General features: G+C 44.2%; 1 protein-coding gene across 4 annotated transcripts in view; it reads left to right on the top strand.

Moving 5' to 3' along the window:
• The window catches only part of Nup214 (nucleoporin 214), an 85,100-nt gene that overhangs the window by 52,824 nt on the left and 11,588 nt on the right, over positions 1-20,688 (top strand). For 3 of the 4 annotated variants that reach the window (XM_015497426.2, XM_048812874.1, XM_048812876.1), the window contains exons 28-31: positions 1,699-1,760; positions 4,113-5,942; positions 7,958-8,028; positions 17,203-17,356. In XM_015497426.2, the coding sequence (XP_015352912.1) occupies positions 1,699-1,760; positions 4,113-5,942; positions 7,958-8,028; positions 17,203-17,356 (2,117 nt within the window). The remainder of the gene's footprint in view (positions 1-1,698; positions 1,761-4,112; positions 5,943-7,957; positions 8,029-17,202; positions 17,357-20,688) is intronic. The other variant, XM_048812875.1, reaches the window with a different exon arrangement.

The raw sequence follows: 20,688 nt of genomic DNA, 5'->3' as shown, positions 1-20,688 counted from the left end.
GGGCCAGCTGGCTGTGTCATACCATCCACACATTTGTTGCTTTTGGAGGTCCCAAGAAAGTCCCTTCTGTACTTTTGAGTTTTTCCTCCTACAACAGAAACCACACCAACTCCATCCCCTTTCCCTGGTTTTAATATTTCTTGACTATTCTTCAGCCTAGCACATGAAAAGAAAAGAGGGCATTAGGATAGAATCCGAGGGACAAAATTGTATATTATATATTTTTTCTATGTTGTGAATCATTGTTTTATCCTTCTCAAAGACAATTTGGAACAAATTTTGAAGAGTATGTCAATGCCAAGAATTATTTCATCTTTTACAAATGTTAATACAAATGTGAATAATTCATTCTTGCTCCATCATTCCCATTTTTAAAATAAGATGGGAAATTTTGGGTCGTTGAGCCAGTGGCTTGCCCTCTATTAGATAAAATTTCCTCACCAAGGTTGAAATTTGCCAAGAAACAGCAGGGTTTTTTGTTTGTTTTGTTTTGGTCTTGTTTTTTTTGGTACTGGGAATGGAACTCGAGGACATTTAAACCACTGAGCCACATCCCCAACCCTTTTCATTTTTTATTTTGAGATAAACTCTCCCTGAATTGCTTAGGCTAAGCAAGTTAGGCCTACATTGTTGAGGCTGACCTCAAACTTGTGATCCTTTTGCCTTAGCCTCCTGAGTCATTTCTGTCCGCTTTTTTTTTTTTTTTTTTTTTTAATATTTATTTTTTAGTTTTCGGCGGACACAACATCTTTGTTTGTATGTGGTGCTGAGGATGGAACCCGGGCCACATGCATGCCAGGCGAGCGCACTACCGCTTGAGCCACATCCCCAGCCCTGTACGCTTTTTTAATATGATAAATATTTAACACATCTTTAGATGGTCTTTGTGCATTTGAGAGAGGCAGCAATGACTAAGAAACTATAAATCCTTACATTTTTTAACATATTTTATATGCTTGGTCGTTTATTCTTTAGAACTCTGTAAAATTTGCTGTTTGCACTTTAAGTACACATAATCTCTTCTGTTTACACTCATGCTGAGCTTCCTTCTTCAGCTGTGCTATCTTCACTTGTAGTGTAAAGAACATGTGTGGAAAAAGAAAGGAGTTGGAAAGTTTTGAACCAAATTTTCCCAGCTCAGAGCTAAAAGTTATGTCAAAGTTGCAGAGATAGTGACTCCTGTTGCTTTCAGTCCAGCATCTCTCTCCTTGTAGCATGGGGCTCACCTGACATGGGTTTCAAGTTCAGGGTGGGCTCTTAGAGGTTCTCCCTGGTCCAGGGGCTTCTGCCTTGCTAGACTACTTTTGCACTCCTCCATGAGGCAAGCCTTTACTCCAGTCCCTGTGCCCAGCACACACGCCCAGTGTTTTTCCACTGCTGCTGTTCTCCTTTTCTTGGAATAAGTCTCCATGCAAACCCTTGCCATGGGAAGCCCTGCCCTCCCTCCATGGCCTGCTGTCCCTCCAAAGTCTTTCAGCCGCTGCCACTGTCTTAGCTCCTCTGTACATTGCCTCTCCTGCTGGGAGGTGTGAAGGGACTTTGCTGCTTCCACAAACATGCTCTCACCCTGATGCTGTTTACGTAGCGTGTTGATTCTTTTAAAAAGAGGTTGTATGAATGGATTACACAGCGAAACATTGGAAGGGCAACGTTATACCTCAAGTTTATTCCCTTTTAACTTCTTTTTCCACTCACTAGGGCTGGCTTTAATTTTGGGATAATCACACCAACACCATCTTCTAACTTCACTGCTGCACAAGGTCAGTCTCTGTGTGATGTAGCACTGCTTTTGTGTTTTTCCTAAACAAGGGTGGTTTATTTTTGTACAAATATATTGACATTTTAACTGTTCCTCAGTCTTGCTTACAATTTCTGCAGTAAGTTTTGGTAATGTGCAGTAGAAACATGTGCATGTGGTGGGCGCTGTAGCTCAGTGGTAGAGCCGCCTGCCTGGCACACTCATGCATCCTGGGTTCCATCCCCACCACTGGAAAAAATAAGTTCGATTTGAGAAACTTTTTCTTCTGTAACTTAAAATTTCATTGATTTGTAGTGATTCTGTAGGATGAGGTAGACATAGTATTGTGAATATACCTTGGTGTTTCCCCCCCCCCCCTTGAGAAACCTATCATCGACCACACTGGTCCCTCCATGTTGTTATAAATTCATCAACTAACATCTTTGTTTGGTTTCTGGTACTGGTGATTGAGCCCAGGGCCTTACCCAAGATAGGCAAGCACTCGGCCACTATGCTTTATCTCAGCCCTTTTTATATTATTTTGAGACAGGATATTGCCAAGTTGCCCAGGCTGGCCTTGGACTTATGATCCTCCTACCTCAGCCTCCCCAACTAGGTGGAGTCACAGATGCACACCCAGTTAACATGTTTCTAATGCCTTGAAGAATTCAGATCTATTTAAAAAAAAAAAACATTTTTGTCATGTGCCTCTCAGTTCTTGGTTTGTCTTTTGTTTTAAAAGAAAGCTGTAATTATAAAAGTGATATGTTCAACGCCAGGCACAGTGACATACACCTGTGATCCTCAGTACTCGGGAGGCTGAAGCAAGAGGATTGCAAGTTTGAGGCAAGCCTCAGCAACTTGGTTTTATCATGTCTCAAAATGAAATAAAGAATGACTGGGGGTGTATCTCAGTGGTAGAGCTGGCCTAGGCAAGTGTAAAGCCTTCAGTTAAATCCTTAGTACTAAAAACAGGTGGGGGTGGGGTTCTTACTGAGGAAAACAGGGAATATAAAAATTCATGAAGGAGTTTAGAATCTCCACGTGTACCCCTCAGTAATAACCATAGCAGTGCTCTCTCTTTTTTAATATTTTTTATAGTTGTAGTTGGACACAATAACTTTATTTATATGAGGTGCTGAGGATCAAACCCAGGGCCCTGCACGTGCCAGGCAAACACTCTACCGCTGAGCCATAACCCCAGCCCCCATAGCAGTTCTTTTATAGTTCCTTCTAGGAGTTTTGTCTCCCACTTAGTTTGACATAATGTCTATTGTGAATTTTCCAATATTGAAAATTTTGTATAAATATCATAGTTCTTTCTGTTGATAGAATTAATCTGCCAGTTTTTACCCATCCACCATTGGACATTTTGGCTATTTCCAGGTTGTCCCTATTATACATAATACAGTGCCTTTTATTTTTTACTCAAAAATATTTTTTGTTTTTTGCTTTTCAATTATGAAGCAGAGTCTGGCTATGCTGCCCAGGCCGACCCTGAACTCTTCCTGGTCTCAAGGGATCCTTCTTCCTTAACTTCCAGAGTAGCTGAGGCAGGAGTATGGCAAGTCCAAGGCCAGGCTAGGCAGCTTAGCAAGACCCTGTCTCTAATAAAATAATAAAAGGACCAGAGGTGTAGTTCAGTGGCCGAGTGCTTGCCTAGCACACACCAGGCCCTGTGTTCAGTCCTCATTACCACCAAAAAAGAAATATATATATGAAAGGAACAAAACTATTTGTCAAAAATTATAAGGAAAATTAAAATAGGAATAAAAATGTGATAATAATTCTATGTAAACTTAATTAACATGAAAATAGACAACAATCCAAAACCATAAATAAGCTCAACACTAACAGCGATAAAAGAGCTTACTGAGTTGAGCCCTAGTAAGTGTCCCTAAATTGTGCCTAAAAATGACCCTGGATTGACGCTTGGTGTCCGTAAATATAGAGACCACTTGCATTTTGAACCAGATCCTAACTTCTCAGGAGGGCTGTGGGCTAACACCATGCTGAGGGTATTGGGGAGGGAAGCTACACTGGTGTGGAGTCAGGAAATTAGGGGAGGTGCTTTTTTTTTTTTTTTTTTCTTTTTTTGGTAATTTATTAATTTCAAGTATTGTGGGTGTCATGTGTATTATGATTTAATGGTCATGAATGGTCCCCTCCTTTCCACCTCAGGACGATGACTCAGATAAAACTAACTGTGGAGAAGCACTTGTTCTGTCCTCCCCAAAGGAAGCTGCTGTTAAAGCCAGCGATTCCTGTTCCTTGGAGGGGAGAGGCTTTGCTTAGGAATGCAGTCAGTGGGAATGTGATGATAGGGCCTATTTTGCTGAATCCAACCCGTTTCCCAATTTCTCTCTCTTGCTAGGGCCGACACCCTCCACTAGAGAGTCGAACCAGCTGGATGCCTTCTCGTTTGGTGGGGGAGGCAAACCCTTTTATGACACCGTTCCGGAGAGCCCCACTCCCTCCACAGTCACGCCAGGACCCAGCACTCCTGGAGCTGCCACTGCCCCTCCAGGAGACTCTGCCCCCTCTGGCAGCAGGCCCACGGCACCTGCTGGAGTTCCGCTCTCCACCGCTGCTAGCAAGCTGGAAACACCGCCGTCCAAGCTGGGCGAGCTTCTGTTTCCGAGTTCTCTGGCGGGAGAGACTCTAGGAAGCTTTTCAGGACTGCGGGTGGGCCAGGCAGAGGAGTCTACTAAGCCAGCCAGTAAGGCTTCCTCCACAGGCCTCACCAGTGGCCAGCCAGCCAAGACTTCAAGCGCGTCCTCGGGCTTTAGTTTCACTAGCCCTGCGGTGCTGGTGAAGCCTGCGGAGCCCCCAGTGCCCTCCTCTGTACCTGCCTCCGCGGCAGCTCCCCCAGCGGCGGCCAGCACGGGCGCCAGCGGTTCCACAGCTGGCATCTTTGGCAGTCTGCCACTAACCAGTACGGGGGCCTCTGGGGTGATCAGCTTTGGTGGGACTTCTTTAAGTGGCAGCAAGGGTAGCTTTGCATTTGGAAGCCAGCAGAGCAGTAATACAGTGTCGTCCTCTGCATCCCCGTCAGCTACGACTGCCACTCCCCCTCCAGCCTCATTCCCCACCTTGTCATTTGGTAGCCTCCTGAGTTCGGCATCTGCTCCCTCCCTGCCCATGTCCTCTGGAAAGAACACAGAAGAGGTCACATCGCCAGCTGTAGCCGAGAAGTCGGGCAACAATGAGGTCTCCACACCAACAGCCTCGCTCCTCGTGCAGCAGCAGGCTGCCCAGCCTCCCCAGGCTCCTCCACACACTCCCGACTCGGTTAAGAAAGAGCCGGTTCCTGTGCAACCTGCAGTCAGTAGCCCCAGCACAGCAGCAGCTAGTACCAGCCTCATGGTGCCTTCCATAGAGGCCATTCCAGCAGCCACGGGAGGCTCTGATGACAAAGCGGAGGCAGCCTCTCCTCCTCCCACCTTTATGGTGCCGGGGCAGGCTGCTCTTGCAGCAGCTATGCGCCCAAGCACGGGACCCTTGGCTGTTGAAACATCAGGCTCCCCCACAACCTCTAGCCCTGTTTCCAGTAGTGCTACAGGCCCCACCACAGAGACAACAGTGTTTGGGACTGTTACTTCTGGCTCATCGGTCTTTACTCAGCCACCTGCTGCCAGCTCTAGCTCAGCATTCAGCCAGCTCACCAGCAACACTGCCACTGTCCCCTCCACCACCCCCATGTTTGGGCAGGTGGTGGCCAGCACTGTGCCAAGCCTATTTGGGCAGCAGACAGGCAGCATAGTCAGCACAGCAGCCGCCACTCCACAGGCCAGCAGCTCTGGGTTTGGCAGTCCTGCTTTTGGTACCTCATCCCCAGGGGTCTTTGGACAGACGACCTTTGGCCAGGCCCCAGCCTTTGGACAGGTGACGAGCAGTCCTGCAAGTGGCTTCTCCTTTAGTCAGCCTGGGTTCAGTTCTGTGCCTGCTTTTGGTCAGTCGGTCTCCTCCACCCCTGCGTCCACCAGTGGGAATGTCTTTGGTGCGTCCTCGAGTACGAGTAGCTCCAGTTCCTTCTCATTTGGACAGTCTTCTGCCAACACAGGAGGGGGGCTCTTTGGTCAGAGCAACCCTCCTGCTTTTGGTCAGAGCCCTGGTTTTGGGCAGGGAAGCTCTGTATTTGGTGGCACTTCAGCCACTACCTCCACGGCAGCACCCTCGGGGTTTAGCTTTTGTCAAGCTTCAGGTAAGAATTTATAGATTTTTACTTTGTTCCTCTCTGTGCTATTTTAAACATTTACAGCAAACTTGTATTACTTGGTAATTAAAAGAAAGGGAGAAGCAGCAAAAAAATGTGTAAGATCAAGAAAGGAGCTTGGCGCACATGCCGCAAGAATTTCCTGGCCTAGTTGGCCAGGTCTGCCTCAGCATGCTCTCTACTCTTCCAGCCAGCAGAATGCCAGCTTCATGGGAAAAACCAAGCATCTTTAGTTTAAGGTCAGGGAAGTAAATGAATGACTCATACATAAAAAATTTTGAAATTGGAAGGCGCTGAAGTCATTGTGTCCAAAACTGTCAGGCTTCAAGGAGACTGATCTCAGGTCAGATGGTGCTGATGGTGGAGTGGGAAGAGAAGTGGGTCTCCTCCCCACGCTTCACTGCTCCAACGCCATGTTGCTTGCTGGAAGGGCCAACACTGACACTTAAGAGGTGGCTTTTTTTCTGTTTTCAGTGTTGTGACTTAAAAACAAAAACTTTTAGATTTTTACCATTTTTGAAATAAAAATCTTATTTTCTCAGTATGTGTATCCAATTGTAGCAGCTGCTTTTACTTCTTAAAACTATCAGAAGACAGACCAAGTTGAAAATCTATTCCAAGTTTGACTTTCTGATGGTTCTTTTATGAAAGGCAATTCTTTAGCAATTAGGCTATGGGGAAAACAAGTATTTTGTGAGCAAGATTACAAGCAATTGCTGATTCATTTCTTCGGTAATAATTTTATTAAAAATGGCTGTTAATTTATTAGAAATGTTTTTCTTCTTGCAACAAATGTTAAACTCCTATTAAGTGCAGCTAAAAGGACGCAGTAATGAAAAAAGACACAGTGTGGAGGTCCACTAGTGCCCTGTGAAGAAGCCAGGTGCCTGTGGACTTGGGATGACTTGGATCTGAGTGTGGCCAGGGAGAAGGCCTGTGTGTCACAGGAGAGCAAGTTGTCTCCGTCTCCAGTGCATCGTTTGTCATGCAGTCGGGGTTTGAGTAAACCTCCCACCAAAGGCTTTGTCAAACCAGTTCAGCAAATTCAGACTCCCTGAAGGATCTTCTTCATTGATGAGTACCTGTGTGGAAAGCTGCCTGGGCGCCTCCTGCAGCCCTGGTTGAGGAATGAGGCTTGCTGAAGTTCATGTGTCTGATAAGCCACAGAAATGAGGGTAGCACTCCTGCCTCTTCCTCCTCACCAGGCTCTTGTGTTACAATGCATTGCTCCTCCTGACTCGCCCTGGCTGCATTCAGCCCAGCATCTCCATCATCAGAATCTGGCATTCGAGATACATTAAAAATCAGGGAGTAGAAATATTCATAATGTTAAGTCAATCATTGAAAAGAATTCTTGGTGGCCAAAAGTCTGAGGAGAAACTGTTCTGAGAGTGTACCATCTTATTAGCCCCACCCACTTGATAGAAGAATCCAGCACCTGGGACTTCGGAATTTATATTTTATAATATAATATATATTATAATTTTAGCAATGAAAACGGGTCTTTCAATCACCTCTCCATATCAAATGGTTCTGCATCTATAGTTACAACCAACCGCAGATCAAAATTCATCAAAAGAAATATGTAACTGAATATGTGCTGGCTTTGTTCTTGTCATTATTCCCTAAATAATAAAGTGTAATAACTAGTTATATGGCATTACATTGTACTAAGTGTAATAAGTATTATCTAGGGATGATTTAAAGTATATGGGAGTACGATGTAGGTTGTATAAATCCTATGCTATTTTGTGTAAAGGACTTGAACACAGATTTGGGTATCCTGGGGTGGGGGACCCAGAAACAAGTGACCCATGGATACCAAGGAACAATTGTATGTGTTTAGATTTTTCTTCATTTCCTATATGGAGAAACAATTTTATCATAAGTTGATTTATTGTGGGGTAATTAAGCATATTAAAAATGCCATTTTAAAAAAGGGGTGCTTGGATGTTGTAGAAGACTCATCCAAATTGAACTTTTGTCTTTCTTCTGTTTTATAGGTTTTGGGTCTAGTAACACTGGTTCTGTTTTTGGTCAAGCAGCCAGTACTGGTGGAACAGTCTTTGGCCAGGTAAATAAGTGCATTTGTCTTTATTTGTGTCAGATTTCCCCTGTATAATCTAATCTTTGTGTGCAGTTCATGCTGCATGCCCAGGCCTAGCAAACAGCTGTGTGGTTCTTAAGCTTTACTGTCCAACTGTCTTGAGGATGTGGAAGTCTCCACTTCACATTAGAGAGTCAACAGAATTTGGATCCTCCTCTGGCTGACTTCTGGGAAAGTACTTAAACTGGCCTCCATCAGTCTTCTGCCTGTTCTGTTAGGCTGGGGTTGGCAACCTACAATCCACAGGCTAAATCACCCCTAGCCTTGATTTATATAAGTTCTTAAGAATGGCTTTTACATTTTCAAATGTTTTTTTAAAAGAAGAATATGCAATAGCAACTACATATGGCCCCTGCACTGAGCTGTCTGAAGTCCAGGGCTGAGCCACACATAGTTTTAAGTGCTTTCTTCAGATTAACTCATGGAAGCATCTTAGCACCTCTGTAGGCAGGGGCTGATACTGTCTCCATTTGAAAGGTGAGGACACTGAGGATCCAGAGAGGTTTGACTCAACTGTTAGCACCGGCTACTTTTAGAACACAGTAACCTCAGAAGAGCCCTTCAGAAGTAAGGGCCTCTGATTGTCAGTGACAACTGTGACTTTCCACAGGAGGACTTGGTGGGATTCCAGTAGATGATGTGTGGGCACGATATGTGTTCCTTCACATATTAAGTAGAAGGTTTTCCACATGCTGGCAGAAGCAGCTTAGACCCACTCTGAAGCAGAGCTCTGGACTTTATTCAATCCCTCACATTATTCTTTCAAATAAGTTTTGGGGTATTGATTCCCACAGTTAAACTAGCCATGCAAAAGAAATGGGGATCTGTGAACAAGAGCCAGAATAAACGTCAGAAATGCCAGGCATCGTAGTTCACACCTGTAATCCCAGCAGCTCGGGAGGCTGAGGCAGAATTGAGTTCAGAGCCAGCTTTAGCAATCTAGAGAGCCCTGAGCAACTTAGCGAGACTCTGTCTCTAGATAATAAAATATTCAAAAGGGCTGAGGATGTGGCTCAGTGGGAAAGCACCCCTGGGCAAAAAAAACCCAGAAATACACTTGCAGGGACTATAAAACAACTATGTTTAAAAGAAATAATAGACAACTTAAAAATACTAGTATGGAATAGGAAATCACAAGACCTTTGAAAAAGAACCTGGTAGAGTTTCTAGGAAAAATTAATAATTAAAATTCAAGACACAGTGAATGTATTTAAAAGCAGACAAGCCAGGCACAGTGGTGCGCACCTGTAATCCCAGCTGCTCAGGAGGCTGAGGCAGGAGGATCACAAGTTCAAAGCCAAACTGGGAAATTTAGTGAGACCCTGTCTCTAAATGAAGGGGCTGGGGTTGTGGCTCAGCAATGGAGCGCTCGCCTCGCACATGCGAGACCCTGGGTTCGATCCTCAGCACCACGTAAAAATAAATAAGTGAAATAAAGGTATTTAAAAAAAAATGGAAAAAAAAGGGTTGGGGGGTAGCCCAGTAAGAGCAGAAAAGAGCAGTAGTGTACTAGAACAGTGATCAGATGCTAAGTGTTTTAGGCTTTGAGAACTGCATAAAGTTTCTGCCACAGCTGCTCCACTGTGAAGCAGCCGTAGATGATGTGCAGTGAATGAGATGGTTATGTGCCAGTAAGGCTTTATTTACAAAAAGAGGTGGTAGACAGGATTTGACTCACAAGCTGTAATTTGCTAACCTTTGGACTTGAAGGTTAGTTAAATTATTTGGAATATATCATGGAGAGCAAAAAAGATGAAAAATGCAAAAAAAGAACAGATCCTCTAAGAGAAATTTTAACATACATGTATTCACAATCACAGAAGAAGAGAGAGTATGTACATGGCAATATCAGAAGAGAAAAGAAATTTCCCAAACAAGTAGATAAGAGTAATTCACAATCCAAAAGCCCAGCCCAGGGACGCACAACTGTAATCCCAGCAGCTTGGGAGGCTGAGGTAGGCGGATCACAAGTTCAAGACCAACCTCAGCAACTTAGTGAGGCCCTAAGCAACTCAGTGAGACCGTGTCTCTAAATAAAATACAAAAAAGGCTGGGGATGTTAAGTACCCGAGTTCAACCCCTGGTTTATTTAAAAAAAAAAAAAAAAACAACCTGCAGCAAAAGCTCAACAGGTCACACAGCTCTTGAAAGGAAATCAGTCCTGAGACCTGTCACAGCACAAGAGCAGAACAACAAGATTAGAGGAGGAGGCAGCCTAGACAACTTATCTTCCAGGGAGCCACAGTGGGACTGCCAGCTGACTTCCCTGCAGGCATGAAAGAAGCCGAGGTGGAGGCTGTCTACCTGGGATTTCTAAACATGCAAAAATTATCTTTTCGAATGAAGTGAAATCAAGACAGTTTTCCAGATAAACAAATATTGGGAGATTTCATGTCTTGCACCCCTGAAGGAAATCTTAAGGGATATTTCTCAAACAGGAAAATTTAGCATTACCAAAATAGTGGCCTTCTTAATTTTAGGGAAAAACAAGTCGTAAAATAGGGAAATTGTAGCCACCAGAGCAATCGTATTTAGAGTATATTCTACAAAGCAGGGGCTGGGGTTGTGGCTCAGTGGTAGAGTGCTCACCTAGCATGTGTGAGGCACTGGGATCGAGCCTAAGCACTACATAAAGATAAATAAAGGTATTGTCCATCTATAACTAAAAAAATAAAGAATATATTCTACAAAGCAAAAAGGGTAAAGTTTTAGAAACTCTCATGTTGCTAGTAAGAATATAAATTCATGTAACCTTGGGAAATCATCTGACTGTATCACAACTAACATTCAAAATCTTTATTAACCCAGCAGACCTGCTCTGGGTATATAGCCAAGAGAAGTAAGTGCCTTTGTTCACCAAAAGATAGGGATTAGAAATGTTCATGATATAGTGAACTCATAATAGCTAAAAACAGGAAACAACCCAAATCTCATAAATTTGAAGAATGGCCAAATAAGTTGTGCTGTTTTTATCCAGCAGAATACTATAAAACAGTGAGATGAAATATGCTGCTCCTTCCCAAAACAACAGGAGTCACCCCACCACCCCCGCTGGTATTAGGTGCCTGTAGAGGAGCCTGCCCCAGAGTACTCAGTGTAGGACCACGCTGGCCAAGAGATGTGCCTAAAGTGACAGAGAGCCTTGAGAAGCACCAGAAATGTTTGATATTTGAACATTGAACCTTATGCACAATTGAAATCGTGTCAAAATTAAATGAGCTCTCTACACGTAAAGTTTATGAACTTAATAAAAAGTCATAGGGAAAAAAATGGGCAGAAGAGGGCTGGGAATGCAGCTCCGTGCCAGAGGGCTCATTCCCAGCCTATACAGAGCCCAGGGCTCCGTCTCTAGTACTGCATTAAAAAAAGAAGAGAAGAGAAGAAAACAGGCAGAAGACAATTCATGAAAGAAGTTGCACAGCATTGGGCCTGTGCTTGATCACTCTGAATGGTATACTTAAATGTAGCCAATATGGTACATTTTACAACAATAAGAATACAGGAAAATAAGAAAACTTTTTTTTTAATTAGGGATAGACCAAAGGATCAATGAACAAAAAGATGTTCAGCTTCATTAGTGATATAAATAAAACCACAAAGAGATGCATACTCATAAGATGCAAAAATTTAAAGTCCAGTACTGAGGGAGTCACACCTGATGGGAGTACAAGTTGGTCCACTCATCTTGGAGAAGAGTTTGATACCATTTAGTAAAGACCAACAATGCCACCCCTAGATTTGTTCTTTAGAAAAACAAATATGTACCAGGATACAGGAGTGTTCATAGCAACACTGTTACAATAACCCCAGCAACCCAGACAAGACTGTTTATCAGCATTCAAATGGGTTGATGAATTTACATTATTCTCTATATCCAGCTGTGAAGATGGGTAATACTGCTAACTTGGGTAACTGGCTCACAGAGAGTGGAGCCAAAGAGATGCAAATACATTACTGGGACAAACTCCATATGTTGCTCCCCTTCCCCCATTCTTCCTCCATGGAAATTATGTTTGCAGTTGAATGGGCCAAAAATTGAATTTTATTCTGTGAGGGCAGGTGTCTTTGATATTCATCACCATATCCCCAATGTGTAGGGTTGTGACTGAAACCTGATAGACAATGTGAAATGAATTAATTCTCACATGGCAAGGAGTATCCTCAGAAAACTTGACTGACTAGGATATGAAAGGATATAGGAAACCTTCACTCCCATTGTACCACCAAGAAAAATTCAGATAATGTGAAAATCATACTTATTCTAAGGGCATTGGGATTATTGAGTGCTGTATAGCAGATTTCCTCAAACCCTAGTAGGCTGCATCAGCCATTCATAAAAGGTGCCAACTTTCTAGTCATAAGTACAGATGGGCAGAGTTGGGTGGCTGATCTTTGTCCCACAGTAACTGTGATAGCTGGAAGGCAGTGGGGGAACCATATGAAGGTTTGCCTTGTGTCAGTAGTTGGTTGACTGTTGACTCTGACATTAACCTGAGCTTATTAGCTTAGCACCTACATCTGGCAGCTGTGTGGCTTGGGGATTCCCAGAACATGGCGGCTGCACTTAAAGATGGAGAGGGAGCCAAGCTGAGGCTGTAGAACCTTTTATGGATCATCCTCCAAAGTCACAGGACATCACATGAATTGCACCCTCTTCCATGCACCACAGAGTGTCTTCCAGGCTTGGGGGTAGTGGGGGGAGGGGATAGGTGTCGCTTCTTGCTTTGGAAGAGCGCATAGAAGTATTACTGTGACCATCTTTGGAAAATAAACTCATTAATGGGACCAAGGAAGACTGGCAGGAAGCCTTGTGAGCTCATTTCCAGAGAGGAATGGCATGGGTGAGCACAGTGGCACAGCAGCTTCAGGGGCAAGAGGTAGTCAGATTTGGGGCAGGCGGAAGAGACACCTTGCCATAAGTCGAGAGGATGCTGTGGCTGGACAAGCTCTTGGCAGTGAAGGGGCAAGCAAACTTGAGATGACCATAGCACAAGTTGAGTGATAGCATTGACCATTAGGGGGATGAAAATCAGAACAATAATGAGGTACTGTTTCATGTTCCCTGCAAATGGCTGTGATTTAGAAAATGAAGTGTCAGCGAGGATGTGGGGGAACCCGAGGCCTCACGTTGCTGATAGGAGTGTGTGTGCAGCCTATATGGAATATGGTTTGGTGTTTTCTCAAAGGCTACACGTAGTACTTGTACCACACAGCCCAGCACTAATGCTCCTGGGTGTGCACCCAAAGGAATTGGGATTCCAGCAGAGGCTTGGATGCCAGTGTTCACTGCAGTGTTATTTCTCAGTAGCCAAAAGGTGGAAAACCATCCAAGTGTCAGCCAGTAGATGAATGGATGAATACAACATGGCATGTACATTCAAGGAAGTGTTACTCAGCCATAAAAAGAAGTGGTGTTTTGGTTCATGCTACCCACGGGTGAACCTTGAAACAGCATGCTAAGTGAGACGAAAGGTCACATAGTGAACAGTTCCACTTAAATTGAAGTACCTACATTTGTAGAGACAGGTGGCAGATTAGAGTTTACCGGGGACTTTGTGGGGAGGAGAGAATGAGGAGGTGTTGATTAATAGGGACAGAATTTTGGTTTGGGGTGATGAAAGAGTTTTGGAAATAGTGGCAATGGTTACACAACATGGTAAATGTTACCGACACTGCTCAATTGTATACTAAAAAAGTTTTAAATTTCCTAGCGTGGTGGCATGTGCCAGTAATCCCAGCTACTTGGGAGGCTGAAGCAAGAGAATCTTAAGTTCTAGGCCAGCCTGGGAAACTTATTAGCAAGGCCCTGTCTCAGAATTAAAAAGGCAGGTAGCGCATGGTGGCACATACCTCTAAACCCAGCAACTCTGGAGGCTAAGGCAGGAGGATTGCAGGTTTGAGGCTAGCCTCAGCAACTTAGCAAGACCCTGTCTCAAAATAAAAATCAAAGAAGCTGAGGTTGTAACTTAGGGGTAAATCAGCCCTGAGTTTAATCCTTAGTATAAGAAAAAAAAGACTATATTTTTTTTTTTGCCATAATTTTTAAATTTTTCATAATGATATACCAAAAACCATTTGAGTTTTAGTGTGTGTTTGTTTTTTGGTGCTGGGGGATTGAACCTAGGGCCTTGTGCATGCAAGGCAAGCACTCTGCCAGCTGAACTATATCCCAGCCCCATTTGAGTATTATATGCTATAAATCAGTGTATTGTATGATATGTGAATTATATCTCAATGAAGCTGGTGTAAATAAGTCAGATTGGGATCTGAAAGACTTGCAAATGCAGCAGTGATTTACCTGGCATCCATATCCTCCCTGCTTTGGCCAAGAGAAAAGAAATGAAGACCGGCCTGAAAACAGCTTGCACAATGCTTGCATTCCACTGCCTGGATCTGTTGAACCTAAAAGCGATAACAGCAGCCCAGCTTCCTTCCAGCTCCAGGCACTTACAGGACAGATGACTCAAACCCTAAGCAGAGACAGTCCCAAGTCAGCCAGCATGAGCTCTGCATCGACAGACAGCAGAGTTCTCACTGTCAAGGAAAAACATTAGTGTTCCTTAGTTGCCACTGTTCTATGGACAAAGTCTATTATGCAAAAAAAATAAAAAATAGTGGTCTGGGGCTGTAGCTCAGTGGCAGAGCACTTGCCTCGCAAGCATGAGGCCGTGGGTTCGATCCTCAGCACCACATTAAATAAATAAATAAATAGATAGATAAATAAAAGATATTGTGTCCATCTATAACTAAAAAATTTTTTTTAAAAATAGTGTGTATAAATGAAATAACAGAAAGTTAAGGGGAGAGGCGTGCAATATGATTTTTAAAATGAGCAAAACCCAACACATGTGATCCAGATATTGGAACTAGAGACAGAGACTTTAAAATAACTATTGTGTTCTAGGAGTTACAGAAAAATGTTGAAAGAATGATTGAGTTCAAAATCTCAGCAAAGATGTGGAATTTTAAAAAATAGTCTTGATCTGTATTTGAAGTTCAAATCTAATGCTTGAAGTCAAAAAAGAAATTATTAGAAAAGCTTAACAGCAGAGTGAATACTACAGGAGAACAATGAACTTTTTTGTACATTTTGAGATTTTTCTATAACTTTAAGTTTTAAAAACTATTGTTCATTTCAATTAAAAACAACAGAATCCTCTAACCCTGCTGAGGGTGCAGTAACCGTCAGTTTACATTCAGCCGGGGACATTCATTATCCACTTCTCCACTCTGTGGATAGCCAGTGTCTAATTTCAAATCACATTTGAAATTCGGCTGAGCCATCTGAATTCTTGGCTTCTGCAGGTCGGAGGGTGCAGCTACGGGAGGCCCCTGTGTGTTAGCCGGAGGTGGAAGGTAGCTATGCAGTCTCATCTCAACAGGTGCATGCATTTGTGGTCATGGATGGCTTCCTTCCTCATAGGCGGCTTACTCGCTATCAGAACTTCACTTTTATGATTGGGTTGCTACTTTTTGTTTGCTTTTGGGTTTTGGTACCAGGGATTGAACCCAGGGGCACTTAATCACTGAACTACATCCCCAGCCTTTTTTTATTTTTTTCATTTTGAAACAGTGTGTCCCTGAGTTGCTTAGGGCCTTGCTAAGTTGCTGAGGCTGGCCTCAAACTTGCAATCCTCCTGCCTCAGCCTCCTAAATTGATGAGATTACAAGTGTGTGCCACCAAACCTAGGTGTATTCCTGGTTTTTAAAAGCCCTTTGGACTAGTGCTGTAGATCAGTGGTAGAGCACTTGCATGGGCTTTCACAAAGTTCCATCTCCAGCACCACAAAAGAAAAAAGAAAAGCTGTAACTCATCATTACATAATTGTGGTGGAATAAAGTTCATTGCCCAAAGGCAAAAAATTGTTATGTTCAGGGTACAAAAGACAGGTGTGATTGTGCCACATGAGGCAAGGGGTGAGAACAGCTGATGGTGACATAGAGGTAGACGGGCCAGACCAGAGAGAGTCTTCTAGAAGCGGTAACAGGAGTGGACAGGTCTGATGCCTCATTGCATCTTATCCAGCTGCTTCTGGACTTACAGTGGTGGGGGTTATTGCACAGTCCCAGCGAAGGGGGAAGGACAGGTGGCCAAGATGGAGGGGCACTGGTGTGCCATGTTTTAGAGAGGGCCTGCTAGAGTTTCCACTTGTGGAGATTAAATGACTACTTGCAAAGTGCTTAGAAGAGTGCCTAGTACAGAGCTGGCACTTGACCACTGGCCTCTGTTGTTAGAAGGCTGACAGCAACTGTTTGTGAGCTTTCAGTTGTCTCTCAGGTGCTGTTCTGAGGTGTATTCATTTCTTAGCTCATTTCATTCACTCGTTTTGAGGTGTGTGGTTTAGTACCCCACTTTACAGAAAAGGACTGAGGGCACCACTCTACTCCCTTGAAGGATCTCCTGGAAGGTTCCTCTGCCCAGAGACCCCTTCTAAAGCCCAACTTCTTTATCTACATGATAACCAAGGAGACTTCAAACTTCACTAATGTGAGTGGTCCCTCCAATCTAGCACTGATCATCATTCGGGAGTCAGTTTCCAAACAGAAATCAAGTGTCTGGTGCCTGATATAGCTCTGAGTCAGCATGTGTCCCTGAGTTAGCAGCTTCCTCTGAGCATAAGATTTGCGAACTTGGACAAGATTCAGCAATGGTCATCATTTCAACAATGGAGCTAATTTAAGCTTTCCGCAGCACTGGGAAAGTCATTATGAAATGAAATTGCGCAAATTGAGAGACGACTGTAAATCACTCATCTTTTGCTGCTGATGAGTTCAGCCACACGCTTCAGGAATCAGAAGTGATGCCCGTGATGGCTTCTAAATGCTTTCAAATTTTTTATTTGGTGGATCTCGTGTGGGATTGGTTTTCCCACCCTGGAATTGTGTTGGGCACTGCGGGCAGCAGGGCAGGTGAACAGTGAAACTTCCCACCTCTGTTGAATTCACTCAAGAACTGTAGATGGAGCAGCAGTCCTTGCCCAAACTCCAGCCTCTCCTGTGGTTGCTGGCCTATCCCCTTCCAGACCCAGAAGAGTGCACTTGCTTTGCCACGTGTGCCAGCTGCCACCGCCCACAGACCCGGCCTGCCATCACCATGACCTCTCATCCGAGCTTGCTTCCTGCCCCTTTTGTTCTTAACAGTCCTCCAGCTCCAGTGGTGGCGTGTTTGGGTCTGGAAACACTGGAAGAGGGGGAGGTTTCTTCAGTGGCCTCGGAGGGAAACCCAGCCAGGACGCTGCCAACAAAAACCCATTTGGCTCAGCCAGCGGGGGATTTGGATCCACAACTACACCAAGTAAGTTGAGAAGAGTTCTCCCAGGCCCCTTGGTCCCTGATGCCATTGTCATCCTCATAGTGTTCTCAAAGCTTTGGGGACAGCTCTGAATGAGAGGGAAGGGGTTAGAAGGTCCATTTGAAGTATCTACCCCAAAGCAGTGTGATGAGGTTTTGTTCTGTGGTTTTTAATGAGACGTCCTATATAATCCTGAAAGGACATCAGAGCTGCAGGGAGAGGATCAGTGTCCTGAACCACTCGGATCTCCTCTCCGAAAGCCCAGATTGCACTGTTTCGTGGCATTCAGGTGACTTGAAGTGAATGCAGGCAGACAGGCAGAAAGGAGCAGCTCGCCGCACTGGGTGGCTTGCACAAGAACACGTGGGCTTGCGTTTGGGCAGCAGTCTCTTCAGATTTGCCTTGGATTTCAGCTGCTGTAGATCTGAAGACTTCAGTGTTTCTCATCTCTTGTGTTTTTGCTTTCTTTTCATCTGAAGCTATATCTGGCAGCATTTTCTTCTTCAGCTAATTTTTTAAATTCTTTGTTGATCTGTCTATTCATGGTTGGAAATGAAAAAGTGACTTAGATGCAGTGTTCAGATTGTGTGTTACCAGGCAGCGTCGCATCTCCTGCTGTGTAGGATCTGCTGCCTTGTGAGCCACTGTTCTCTGATCATAGCTGATTTTTCCTTTATATTAAGGCCTCTGGAGTTGAGAGCAAAACTTCCTATCCCAACTCGTTCTTCTGGGTTCATAGGTCAGGAACGGGTTATTTTGATATCACTGTCCACTTCAGTAATACATAAGGAAAGATTGCTTGTTGAGAGGCATCGACCTCTTAGCTCCTGAAGTTATATAATCAGAAGTTTTTTCTGTTCTTCAGCTTTCAGTCTGCCAGCAGAGATTTAGAATTCTAAAATGAAGGGATCTTGGAAATCAAGTCTAGTAGTTCTCAAAAACTGCTTTTGCATGTGAACTCTTATGAATCCTAAGTAAAACTGAACAAGGTTCACACTGAATCAGAGGTCAAAAAATCCAGAATACATGTGGGTAGTTTGCCCAGCCATGACCCCTCAACCCCATGAATCTAGGCATCTGTATAGCCCACACTTTGAAAACATTATTCTTTAAGCCAGAAACATTATTCAGAGCCAGAAAGTGGCAGATCTAGAACTCAACTAGATCATATTTACCACATCAAACACAGCATCTGGCACAGAATTAATAACAAGCTAGTTAGAAATTTGGATTTATGCTGGATGTGGTATCCTCCAGGCTTGGGAGGCTAAGGCACGAGGATTGTGAGTTCGAAGCCAGCCTTAGCAACTTAACAAGGACATAGGCAACTTGGTGAGATTCTGTCTGAAAATAAAAAGGGGTGGGGATGTAGCTCAGCAGTTAGGGGCCCTTGGGTTCAATCCCTGGTCCAAAAGAAAAGAAATGTGGATTTATCCCAGATGTAAGTTCTCATGTGTGAGGCTGTGTTACTGGCCAGTGTCGTTAACCACTTCGGTGTGTCAGATCCCTGTAAAAATTCCCTTCCTCCTGGCCAGTTCATCTCTGTGCCATGGCCCTTAACTGTCAGAGTGGCCTTCTCTCAGGTCAGCTGGAGCTGGCACGTACTGGCTCATGAGAGCCAGATGTACACATCTTCCCCCAAGTCCACATTCAGTGACGTCATATTGGGTAGCCTGAAATCAGCCCTAATAGTGCACTTATACCTTGAAGTTGGAAACACTACCAGCCAGGACTCCTCCTGTCCACAGACTGTTGCTAATCATTTGCTGGCCCATCACTGTGTCTAATGCTTTGATTCTGGTTTAAAGTCAATAATTACCTGTTCTTAATAATACCTCTACTGTTCTTTATCTCATAAATGTTAACTGTTAATTGCAAACCAAGTTCACATTTATTCTTAAGGGAAGTTTAAAGGAATTTAAAGAGGCAGAGGAAAGACCTTTCACATTTTTATTTTTTTAAATTAAGTTTGTAATTTGATAGTGAAAGGGACAGAAAACTCTTTAACCCTCGGACCCAGTGCAGTGTAAAAGAAAGGAACAAAGGAAGAGGAGGAGCTGGGGAAAGTCAAGAGAAGGGCATTGTCCTCAGCATAGTACAGAAAGCTTTCTGCGGAATCGCCAGTGGCGGCCTCTTTCTCCTCGGGTGACTCTGCAGCGTTTGATAGCTCCCAGTGCTGCTCCGCTCCTGGTCCCCTCCTCCTCTCTCATGGTGCCTTTCTGCTGCTTTTCCTCCTTTCCAGTACTGTGGGGCACATTCCCCAGAGTCACCTGGGTCATGCAGTGGTCTTCACACCCTCCACCCTGCTTCCAGTCTCCTCTGCTGGGCCAAGAAATCCATTCAGATTGGGGGTTTTTTGTTGTTGTTGTTTTTGTTTTAAATTTTTTTTTAGCTGTAGATGGACACAATACCTTTATTTTGTTTTCTGTTTTTTACTTTTGTTTTGGTGCTGGGGATCGAACCCAGGGCCTATGTGCATGCAAGGTAAGCGCTTTACCAACTGAGCTATATCCCCAGCCCTTATTTATTTTTTTTAAATGGTTTTTAGTTGTCAATGGATTGTTTATTTATATGTGGTGCGGAGAATCGAACCCAGTGCCTCACACATGCTAGGCAAATGCTCTACCACTGAGCCACAACCTCAGCCCCAGATCAGGGGTTTTGTTTTTGTAATATTTATTTTTTGGTTATAGTTGACACACTATCTTTATTTTATTATTTATATGTGGTGCTGAGGATGGAACCCAAAGCCTTGCACACGCTAGGCAAGCACTCTACCACTGAGCCACAACCCCAGCCCCAGATCAGGTATTTTTAAACTGATTTTATTTTGCCACTGTCCCTACCCAGAACCCATTTGCAATTTCCTGCCAAGTTTCTAAACCAGCTATGGACTGGAGTCCAGGCCGTCCACAAACTGGCCCAGCACACCTAAGTTCTACTCAAGTTCTACCCATTCCCTCTGCTTGGGCCAGCTGTCGGTGCCACCTCCCTGTGTGGGCTGGTTCATGCTGCTGCCTGCTTCCTGCAGGGGGGCAAGATAGCAGTTGCTTGGTGTGCCCTTGCCTGAGACTCAGAGGGCCCAGGGGATCTCCTTCCCTAGAAATCTACAGTCCTTGGAATTGCTGCTTCACAGAACATGAGGCAGCAGAGGATCAACCTTTATCCATTGCCTGCTGTGTGCCAGAAGCTTAATACAGGGGCTGGTCATTTCCTACAACAGTACTCTCATTTGTGGGCTGCAGAGGTCACATGGCTAAGCAACCATCTCCTGGCCAGCAAGAAACAGACACCTCCAGGTGTGCCTGTCGGGCAGCCTTGTACCTGCTCTCGGG

This window comes from Marmota marmota, unplaced genomic scaffold, assembly GCF_001458135.2.
Source record: "Marmota marmota marmota unplaced genomic scaffold, marMar, whole genome shotgun sequence".
NCBI lineage: Eukaryota > Metazoa > Chordata > Mammalia > Rodentia > Sciuridae > Marmota > Marmota marmota.
The sequence above is the reverse complement of the archived record's forward strand: the minus strand, read 5'-3'. Positions and strand labels throughout refer to the sequence as shown.